The sequence below is a fragment of the Spermophilus citellus genome, assembly GCF_964194105.1.
Source record: "Spermophilus citellus genome assembly, chromosome: 5".
NCBI classification, from domain to species: domain Eukaryota; kingdom Metazoa; phylum Chordata; class Mammalia; order Rodentia; family Sciuridae; genus Spermophilus; species Spermophilus citellus.
Window position 1 is genome coordinate 19,616,793 of NC_138186.1, and position 10,895 is coordinate 19,627,687.

The following is a 10,895-nucleotide window of genomic DNA, read 5'->3' on the forward strand; positions in this document are numbered from 1 at the left end:
TACTGTCATATATGACTAATTTGAATAAATTTTAAATTTTTTTTTTAAATCAAAAAGAGATCAGTAGAGGAAAGGGACCAGGTGTAGGGAGGAGAGAAGGGACAGGGGAAGTACTGGGGAATGACAGTGGAAAATTATATTGTTACATTGTGTTCATGTACAAATATGTAATGACAAATCCCCCACCATTCGGTACAATTATAATATACCAATTAAAATATGAAAAATAACTATTGGGCTAAAAAGCTGAAATATGGAAAACTCATGAGATGATGTATGAAGGGTCCAACACTAAAGATCCAAAGATGATATGAACAAGAAGGATCTGCTTCATTGTGATTGGGCACCTGTAGACAGGCTCCAGAGCCACAGCATTCCAGGGAAGCCCTTGGCTGCAGGTCAGAGAAGGAGGAAGGTCAGAGCAAGTAGAGGATCGTCAAAATAGAAAGACCTTTGTTGGTGAGTTACAATGACTACCCCCCACCCCACCCCAGTTGCCTTGGGAAGGCTGCCTGTGTCACAGTCCTTACTCCTGGTGGACAGAGATGTCTGGTGTCTGGTGTCCCCAGAGCTCAGTGGGCTCCCAAAGTCCACTGCAGACTCCCTCAACAGAATCCCTACCTTCCTAGATAGGTCTGAAGACAGGCTGCCCACCTTGCCTAATAAACCTCGGGCTCTCCAGGGGGAATTTTAGTCCACACAAACTGTAAGATTTCCAGCCACGGATCCAGATAATCTTTAGGTACACATTACATTCAATATTCCCCGATCCAGTGATCCACAGGCACATTTATTTGCCTGAAAGGAAGCAACTAGGATCTCTTTAGGGGAAGACAGGGCCATTAAGTTGCTAAGAACTCTGTTTTCATCACCTGAGGCAGATAAGAGTTTAAAGTTGATTGCATTTTCAAGCAGAATGACCCTCACAACTCAAGTTGAGATAAATATTGCTGCACAAAAGCACCAGCTGCATTGTGGAAATTGGGTTTCTGGGTGTTTTTTCATTCGTCTCAGAAAGTATACTCTTGAATACTAACCATTCCTGACTGGTTAGTATCGCCCTTAAGAGAGAGAGAGAGAGAGAGAGAGAGAGAGAGAGAGAGAGAGAGACTGACTAAGAATAAAACCTGTTTTACTCCTTTTACATTTATTACAAAACATTTGCTGTGGACTAGAATATGGCTCATTGATTGATAGATCATTTGCCCAGCATAGCACTGTGGGGGAAAGCTTGCTATTAGTCTACCAAAAAAAAAAAAAAAAAAGTTGGCATTTTATAAAAACAAACAAACAAACAAACATCTGCAGAAAGATTGGGGTGTTCAAAATATTTTATAAAATTCTGAACTTTTGAAAAGCTGTTCTCCAAGATTTGGGGGCGAGCACAGCTGTATTTCCTTTCCTAACAAGCATGTTGGATGTTCATTAGGTATGAAATGCATCCTTTAAAAATTGTTGGTTGGGGGATAGGGTTTGGCTCAGTGGCAGAGCACTTGCCTAGCACGTGTGAGGCACTGGGTTCGATTCTCAGAAGGTTCGATTCTCAGAACCATATATCAATAAATAAAATTAAGATCCATTGACAACTAAAAAAAATTTTTTTTAAATTGATGGTTGGTTGGGCTGGGGTTGTGGCTCATTGGTAGAGTGCTCGCCTAGCATGCACGAGGCACTGGGTTCAATCCACAGCACCACATAAATGTAAAATAAAGATATTGTGCCTACCTAAAACTAAAAAATAAATTTTAAAAAAAGTTGATGGTTGGAATTCAAAATCATATATTTTTAAATCAATAAGAATACAAAATGTGTTGTACGTACTTATTAAAAATATATCTCTTGGGCTAGCAATTTGGCCCAGTTATAAAGTGCTTACCTAGCATATACCAGGCCCTGGATTCAATCTCTAGTACCAAAATAATAACAACAATAATAATTAATAAATTAAAATCGGGGCTGGGGATGTGGCTCAAGCGGTAGCGCGCTCGCCTGGCATGCGTGCGGCCCGGGTTCGATCCTCAGTACCACATACCAACAAAGATGTTGTGTCCGCCGAGAACTAAAAAATAAATATTAAAAAAAAAAATTAAAAAAAAATAAATAAATAAATTAAAATCATGACTTAAATCTATCTTACTCTAGATTTGACAGGTACTATTTTAAAGAGTCCTAGATAAGAAGAGTTCTATTTTGATCATTATATTGAGCTCCTATTTTTAATTTAATTTATTTATGTAGTCTGGGAATTAAGCTCAGGGCTTTGCACATACAAGGCATGCTCCTTACCACTGAGATACCCCCAATCCTCTAATTTAATTTTAAGTAATAAAACAATTTAAATAGTGTGTTATGAACATATAAGTCAGCATTTTCAAACTGTTATAGACTATATGTGCTATCAATACTTTCCAACTAAAATGTACTTACAAATGCATAAAAATATATTTAGGCATTGTTGCTAATATAATAATGCACTTTTAAGAAATTTTGTGTCAGACCTGAGACTATCTGGACATTGCATGAATAATGTTGATTGCTTTTGCACTTGATAACAGAAAAATGGTATCACTGTAATCACTTGGTTATTTTTATTATTATACAATATTCTCAAAGTATACATGGATTTAGCATTCACTATTTCATTAATGTGACCGCTTTTAAAAGTGTATTTCAACTATAAATTATAACTCATTAACAACTCCTGGTGGCTTTCTGTCAATAAATTATTTTAAAATTCCCCCCTGATTACTTAATCTTGGGAAACACTGCCATAGTCAAAGGAATTCTCCAATCCAAAGTTCAAACTAAATATTTTTATTCCTGTAGACATTCCACTTAAAGGCAAAGAAGGCTAGGTGTGTAGCTCTGTGGTAGAGCATGTGCTTACCATGTGCCAGATTCTGGGTTTAAAGCACCAAAAATAAAATAGGTAATAAAGGCAAAGAATATCTGGCATATTTTGTAGTTTGATGCTAATTCAGATTGTTATTGTATTTCAGTGATCATTTTTTAGGTGACAGAATGCAGCAGGTATATTTCCTCCCTTCAGTAAGTAATTGTGTTTCCTTGTGTCTTAATGTTTATTTTAACCAAGATTACTGAAAGTAACAGTCTTACCTTTGCCCAAAGGAAGTTTGTTTCAAGTCAGCAAAATTCAATAAAAGGTTAACTGCCTTATTAACCATAATTCTCTGCATATGGTGTTTAAAAATACGGAACAAGGATTGAAACGCTTTCTATAAAGGGCCAGGTGGTAAATATTTTACACTTTGCATATGGTCTTTGTTGCACCCACCCAACTGTGCTGTGCTACCATGAGAGAAACTATAGAGAATACATAAATAAATGCATGTGGCTGTGTTCCAATAAAACTTTATTTCTGGATGTGCACATTTAAATTTCATATGATCCTCATGGCAAAATAGTATTTGTCTCTTGAATTTTTCAACTATTTAAAAATGTAAAGAGGAAACAGACTTTGGGCCAAATTTGGTCAATGACCCTCTTCTAAATGAAAACATCCCTTTTTAAACATTACCATTCCAAAACTAATTGGTAAAGCTAGCTTTGTGCTGGAAAACTTTTTTAAAGTCTAAATTACCAAAGAAGGGATTACCAAGGTATGGTGGAATTAGGTCCGCACCCAGGATGCCCACCTGCTGCCTCATTCAGGGCCAAATCAGCCTGGCATCCACAGCCACACCGAAGCCAGTGACCCTGTGCCTGTGGTGGCAGTACAGAATGCCATCTGGGTCTCAGCAGCATTTACGTGCTGGGCATGTTTCCTCTCAGTGGCTCTGAAAGGGACACATCCCCCACCCTCTGCACTTGGAGTCCAGCCCCTAAGAGCCCAGCTTCTCTGACTGCTAATGGCCTAGTGGGAGTCTCCCGCTGTTCTGTCCCTACAAAGGAGGTTGGGACAAGTGTGACAGGTCCTTGAAGCTCACAGCTGAGGCCTACTTTAAGGCTTACTCTAGCATTTTAATTCACCAAACATCTTACTATGGCAGGGGGACAGAAGACTACCCCCAAATCATTGCAGAAAGCATTTTTTTCACAATTCAGGAATCTGGGCCCTTCTACATCAGAGAGGGAAATGTGTGAATACTGTTTAACAATTGTTAAAGTGCGCTTGCCATCCACTGAGTCAAGTCTCCTGACTGTCAAGGCCTCCCAAAACACTCGGGAGCTAAACTGTAAAATACAGCCTATTACTTCTTAAAAGGACATTTGTGCACAATCAGAGAAGTAAATAATGTCAAGTCTGGGCAGTCATTTTCCAGATTCCATTTAAAAGAAAAGGACAATCTGACCCAGCCACCACCCAGTTTTCTCTGAGAAACAGACTGGGGTATTTAGGTTCCACGCATGCACAGTCCCGTGGTGCGCGGTGGCCGGGCGATTTATTCTTTTCCCACTGGTCTCCATCGAAAGACGAAAATATGACATCTCTTTGTTGAAAACAAGTCATAGAGCCACAGGTACAGTCGCGATCAGGAGTTGAGAGCCCGTTTCTTGGAGTTTCTGCTTCAGGACTTGGGGATTTCTTCCCATTCTGACGCAGGCTGGGAATTCTAAAAGCCATATAGGAAGGTGGAAGCAACAAGAAAACTGAGACCAGAGAAGTTGGAGGCATTGCCCAGTTTCACAGTGCTAGCTCCTGTATCTGCCAGGGATTCCAGATTAAGGTTTAGCGATTCCCTCCTTTCGCTTCTCACTCATTCCAGACCGACGACGCTCATCAAAGCATCCCAGCCACTGCCTCGGGAGCAGCCGCCTGAGCTCGGTTGTGCTGGTCAGCCCCTTCCCTTCTCTCGTTCCCCCAAAGCGCTTTGGGATCAGAGCAGATTCGTGGGGCACGCATAGCGCAGTGTGTAATTAGTCCCCGCGTTGTTGTCCCAATACTCGCCCTGCTCACAGCGGTAGCAGACTGCAAAGTGAACGGAAATATCCTCCCCTTCCTTGGGCTGCAGGCCTGGGGGTAGGTACAGCGAGAAGCGGAAGCGTTCTGCGCCCGGCTCCTCCTCAGCATCGCCAGACCCTGGTTCAGAGGCCCCCGACGGCGCTTCTGTTGGCTGCAGCTCGGCTGGCACGTCCAGGAATGTGCGCCACTCGGTAAAGGTGTAGCGCACTGTCACAGCCCTGGGCCCCGGGCAGCCCAGCACCCTACCAGAGCCCGTCACCTCCGTGCCCGAGGGTGCCGAGCACTGCACGCGCTCCAGGCACACGCGCTGCTGTCGCAGACGCTCCGCTGCAACGCTGTGTCCCGGGAGCTGGAAGAGAGGCCGGAGTCCGGGAGGCGGCGCCGGGAGGGACGAGGGCGCCTGTGCCAACAAGTCCCCGAGCTGTTCCAGACGCTCCACACGCATGGGGAAGCTGCGGAGGCGCGAAAACACGGCGGGAGGCACCTGTGGTTCCTCAGCCTCGCTGAAGTGCTTCACGCTGGCCAGGCTCAGCCCCAAAGAGTCGGCGAACTGCACCCGCTTCTTGCAACAGTCGCCGGGGCTAAGCAGGGCGTCCTCAACTGGCTCACCGCTCTCCGCGCCCAGGGCCTGCTGCTGCTGCTGGCGCCGCTGCAGGAGCTTGGCCGCCTCTAGAATGGGGTCTGCCGGCAAGGAGAAGGAGCGCGCGCGAGGCCGGCGGCATTCCAGGGGCTCCGGCTCCGGAAGAGGCGCCTCTTCCTTCGGTGACAAGGGCCTGTCTTCGAACTGAACTTCAGGGCTCCAGGCTTCCGAAGTGCCACTCTCCACGCAGACCACCTCCGGGGTTGGCCGCCCCTCCGCGGGTGGAGGTTCTGCGAAGGGCACAGGTCTTGGCGCCTCGGAACTTTGCAGCTGCGTCTCGGGAGACTCCATGACACCATCCGGACCGGGACTTGTCCCTCCGCGCACACCCGGCTCAAGAATTCTCTGGAAACATCTCCTTGTGCAATTGAAGGAGTGAGCAGCGCCGCCCGCCGGGGCTCGCTGACCGGTCGCCAGTCGGCCCGGAAGAGAAGAGAAGAGGTCCACTCCGAAACCACCAGCTTTTAGCTGCTGCAGCTCAGGACGCAGTGGGAGGAGGACGAGGGCCTCGGGCCAGCTCGGGAGTTGAACCTGCCCGCCGCGGGGGAGGGGCGGGGGCGGGGAGGGGCTGCCACCAGAACACCTGGAAGCCTGCTTCGGAATGCACGGGTAGAAAGTGACAGAAAGATTTCTGAAGGGCGCGGTCCGGGTTCCCCTCTTTCTCCACTCACTCCCAGCGGGACTCGGGTCTGTTCCACCTCTGGAGCGTCCGGATGGAGGACTTGCGCTCAACTTTGAGAGACCGGAGCGTGGCCCAAGTTTTCTTGCCTCTGAAGTTGACCTGACAGCTCTGTCTTCTGGAGGAAGACCGTCCCCCTGGCTGTCATCGGTCTAGGCAGTCCCCGTCGCAGGCAAACTTGCCTATAGGGAACTTGGAAAGCTGCAGGTCCTGCGCGGCCCAAAAGTGAGGGGTGCATCTCTGCCCCCAAATTTAAAGGCGCCCCCGGATCCAATCTGTGCGCTTGCCTCTGGACCCGTAGCCGCCACCTACCTGCCCAATGGTGGCACCCGTGGGCTCGGGTCTCGTCTGAGTCGGGGATCTTGCCGCGGCGAGCGGGAAGTGGTCGCAGCCGCCAGCGCAGAGCTGCGGGAGGCCATTCGCTCCAGGCCAGCGAGCACGTCCCCGCCCCTCCCCTGGTCCCGCCCGCGAGTCAGCAGTCCGGGCTGGCTGGGGAAGCAGCGGAGGGGGGCCCCGCGGGTGCTGGCACCCACGTGGCGCACACCGCCTCCCACCGCCGCCGGGCGCTTTTGCCACTGTGGGCAACTTAACCACCTCGCCCGCCGGAGTGGGCGCCCGACTCGGCCCATCCCAGGCCGCGACAGTCCCTTGAAAGGGGCCAAAACCAAGCCTGGGACGTGGAGGGGTGGATGAGCGCCTCATAGTATCTGGGGATTTCGAGAGTTTCCGAAGTAGTATTTTTGGTTTTGTTTTGCTTTAAGGCCAGGTTTTCCTTAAACTTGAGCGCGCGTCAGCATCACGGGGCGGGCCAGTCGGAGCAGATCTCAGCGCCTTGTCCCCAGAGTCAATAGGTCTGGGGTGGAGCCTGGAAGTGTTTCCGCCAAGGAGATGCGTATGCGGGGCTCTGGGGACTACCCTGTGGGAACTGTTCGTTAACCTATATGGATGTGTGTACAGTTACTTACATAAAAGTTGAGATTCTATGTGATTCTGCAACCTGTACACTCAGAAAAATGAGAGATTATATCCCATCTGATTCAAATGTATGATATGTCAAGGTCATTGTACTGTCGTGTATAACTAATTAAAATGAATTAAAAAATTTTTAAAAAATTGAGATTCTAGAAACATTGATCCGCTAATCAACTAAGCAAGAAACATAAAAAAGCAAATATAACTTACCCAGGTTATTTAACCGAGGCTTAGTTAAATAAGTTATGTGTTGGCAGATTTAAAGGGGCGGGGTTTTAAGTGCGTTGATAGGGGAGGGAACAGATAAAAGAGATGGTGAGTGGAAGGTTATGATAAGATCATTTTAATGGCTAATATTTATTGAGCACCCACTGAATACCCCATCAGTGCTGAGGGCTCTTCCTGAGCTATCTGATTTGCAGAACAACCTTGTGAGGTGGAAATCATATTATCCTAATGTACATATGGGATATAAAGATCTAGAAAGATTTTTCATTGGCTCATGAGCCACAGTTTGGTTGTGATGGGATTTGAATCCATAAATTAAAGATTTCTACCATTATTAGAGAGGCTGATCTGGGGGTGGTTTCATGAGAAAGGGGCCCTGATGGTTCCCTTGCTGGGATCTTGCTGGTCATTTTGTGCCCTTGTATGGAGCTCCATAATTTCATCTCAACTGTGTGTGGGGCTTAAAAAAAGTTCAAGATACATGTTGCATATCTTCCTGGAACAACTGCATGATTTGGGGAAGAAGACAATCTCTTGATGTATCTCATTGATGTATTAGGAAATTTAATATAAAAATCACAAAATAGTTTAAAATATAGAACTTCAAAGAGATTTTGAGGTTGTGGTGACTCTCTGGTCCACCACCATCATTGGAGACATGTCCATTCCACTCTAGGGCCAGGACTACAGGACGAAAATGAAGTGCTTAGAACACAGGATTTAAGTAGTCATCACTCCCAAGGGTGTGCCAGTGAGTGCCCTTGTCCTAGCTCCAGTCCACATTCCTCTCTTTGATGGAGGTCCCCAGCCTCATGGAGCTCTCAATGTATTGGAGGAGACCAGCATTAACACAAACTCAGCTCTTGGGCACAGAATGGAATCTTGGAAGTTACAGGACTGGAGGGGAGAAATTCAAAGGCTCTGTGCAGAAGCAGCATGGAGGGGAAGAACTGAAAGAAGGTCCTTGTGGCCTCCCACAGACAGCAAGGTAATCCAGCTGAAGAATACAAAGGTAGAGAGGGGTTAGCTACTTGACCTTGAAGCCACTGAAGAGTTTTGAACACTGAAGAGTTCCTCCATATTTAGTAGGTTTGAAAAAAAAAAAAACAGAAATAAATTTTGAAAAGGCCATTCTGCGTGCAGAATGAAGAGTAGATCGCTGGGGGCAGGACAATGGGGTGAACCTGATAAGAGGCTATTGCAATCGTTGTAAATTGAATTGTGATTACACCCAGATTGAGAGATGATGGTGGTATGGATAGATCTGAGAGCTATCTAGAAGTGAAAAACACAATGCACACTATGGATTCACACAGGGAGGGAGCAGAGAGAGGGAGGATCCTCTTAGGATTTGGACTTAAAGTATTTGGACTCAAAGCAGTTATAGTCCTTGGGGTAGGAACTACTAAAAGAGGAATAGAGGGAGGGCAAGATCAGAAGTCCATTTTGGGACACGTTGACCTTATTAAGTTCTGGGGTTCTTTCTGGCACTAAATGGTGCCTTGTGTTACACCAATTTTCTGATTCTCCAACTGGGTGTCCAACAATTCAATTCTAAGATGCTCTTCCTGGAATGAATGTCAGATTCCGCAAGTTAAAGGCCCACAAGACTACCTCAACTTCAGATGCCAGGTGCAAATGAGGGGCCCAAGTGACCCACATTCCGGCCTGGCCAGCTGGTAATTCAGGAGTTCCCATTATGTTCTCTTTCAGTTTTGACAATTCAGTAGAACAGTTCACAGAGTGTACGAAAACACTTGAGTTTGCCAGGAAACAGCCAAATAGAAGGGACCCAAGGCAGGGATGGGTGTGGAGCTTCCCTGGCTCCTCCAGGCCCAGCACCATCCCAGGCCCTCCATGTGGCCTCCAACCTGAAAGCTCCACAAACTTTACTGTTCATGAGTTTAGGAGCTCAATCTCCAGTCCCTTCGCTTCCTGGAGGTCAGGGCTGGGACTGGAAGTTCCAGTCTTCTCATCACTTCTTTCTGGTTACCAGTCCATTCTGAGGCTCTTTAGGGTCCCCAGTCTATGTCACCTCATTAGCATAAACTCAGGTGTGATTAAAAAAAGGGTCTCTTTATAAACAACAAAAGATTTGGTGGTAAAAAGAATAACAACAACCACATAAGTAATGACAAATCTCCTAACACTCAGAGACTCCAAAAGTTTTAGGAATGCTTTGTCAGGAACCATGGGCAGAGAACCAAATGTATGTCACTGAGCCAGACCCTTCTGTCCTGTGTCCATCACTGAAATGATGAGTTTTGCAAAAGAGAGTTTACTCATGAAGTTAAACATGAACAGGGAATTCCAAGTCTCAATTCTGCCACTCCAAGGACAGGGGTTGGAGGGTATTTATGGGGAAAAGAGGCAGAGTGATCTAGGGCATGGGGACAGTTGACTGGAGGTAAAATCATGGGTGGTCCTTGAGTAATACATGTTCAGAGAATGCAGCGTTCGCATGATCTGAGGGCAGAGTTTTCAGCCCTCTGACATCAAAAGGTCACCCACCAGACACCTGTGCAGGTTCAATGAAGAGTCAGTGGTGTCAACAACAGTGGCCTTCAAGTCCTTGAAAAGTAACCTCGGCACCCGTTATCGCCATGCCCCCCACGTTACAGGCATATCAACAACAAAGGTAATGGTGAGTTGATTGATGTTACTCAGCTCCGTGGCCTCCGAAATCAGTGCTTTATAAGTCAACTCAAAACCAGTAACTAAAAGCAAGTGGAACCAGATATGAATTTTCCCTCAGTTTTAAGGTTTAAAGCTCAGAAAAAGAGGAGAGGAAGCACACCTGAGCTTTGAGCCACTCTGGCATGTGAAGGTCAGGGGAGAAGAATGAGCAGCCTGAGGGTGGGAGGGAACAGGAGAGAGTTGGTCCCCAGAGGCCAGGGGAAGGCTTCAAAAGTAACAGTGGGGAGCACTTCACTCAGGGCCCCTGGGGACTTTGGGATCCTTTCCCTGTTTTTTTGGTTGATACCAGGTATTGAACCCAGAGGTGCTGAACCCCTGAGCCACATTCCCAGCCATTTTTATTTTTCATTTTTAGACAGGGTTTCTCTAAGTTGTGTAGGACTGTGCTAAGTTGCTGAGGCTGGTTTTGAACTTTCGATCTGCCTCCACCTCCTAAACCACCTCTTTTGCCTCTTAAAAGGCGTAAAAGCCATCGTGGTCTCTGGCTCCCATCCCACATATCTGCTCTGGCCCACCTGGTGAGGCACACAGCTTCTCTCCCAGGTTTCAACCCCAAGACAGAAGACAGGAGTTCTCTACTGTAAGGGTCTGGATCCCTGAAGTTAATACAGATGGTCCCTGACATAGGCTTGCTTCAACTTTGAATTTTTCAACTTCATGATGGTGCAAAAGCTACACATGTTCAGTAAAAATTGTGTATCAAATTTTGAATTTGGTCTTTCCAAAGAAAGAGGGGAAACGTTCGATGCCCTCCA

The 10,895-nt window shown here is 46.6% G+C and overlaps 1 protein-coding gene across 1 annotated transcript; it reads right to left on the reverse strand.

The window, feature by feature from the left end:
• Positions 1–2,623: 2,623 nt before the first annotated feature.
• PPP1R3G (protein phosphatase 1 regulatory subunit 3G) lies at positions 2,624–7,255 on the reverse strand. The gene has a single exon (XM_081296333.1). It carries the CDS (start codon positions 5,853–5,855, stop codon positions 4,839–4,841), a length of 1,017 nt encoding a protein of 338 aa, XP_081152459.1. The 5' UTR covers positions 5,856–7,255; the 3' UTR covers positions 2,624–4,838.
• Between the last annotated feature and the right edge of the window lie 3,640 nt (positions 7,256–10,895).

Bases quoted from the DNA above. Each gene is read 5' to 3' on its own strand.
- PPP1R3G (XM_081296333.1), bottom strand. From the start codon at position 5,855: ATGGAGTCTCCCGAGACGCAGCTGCAAAGTTCCGAGGCGCCAAGACCT.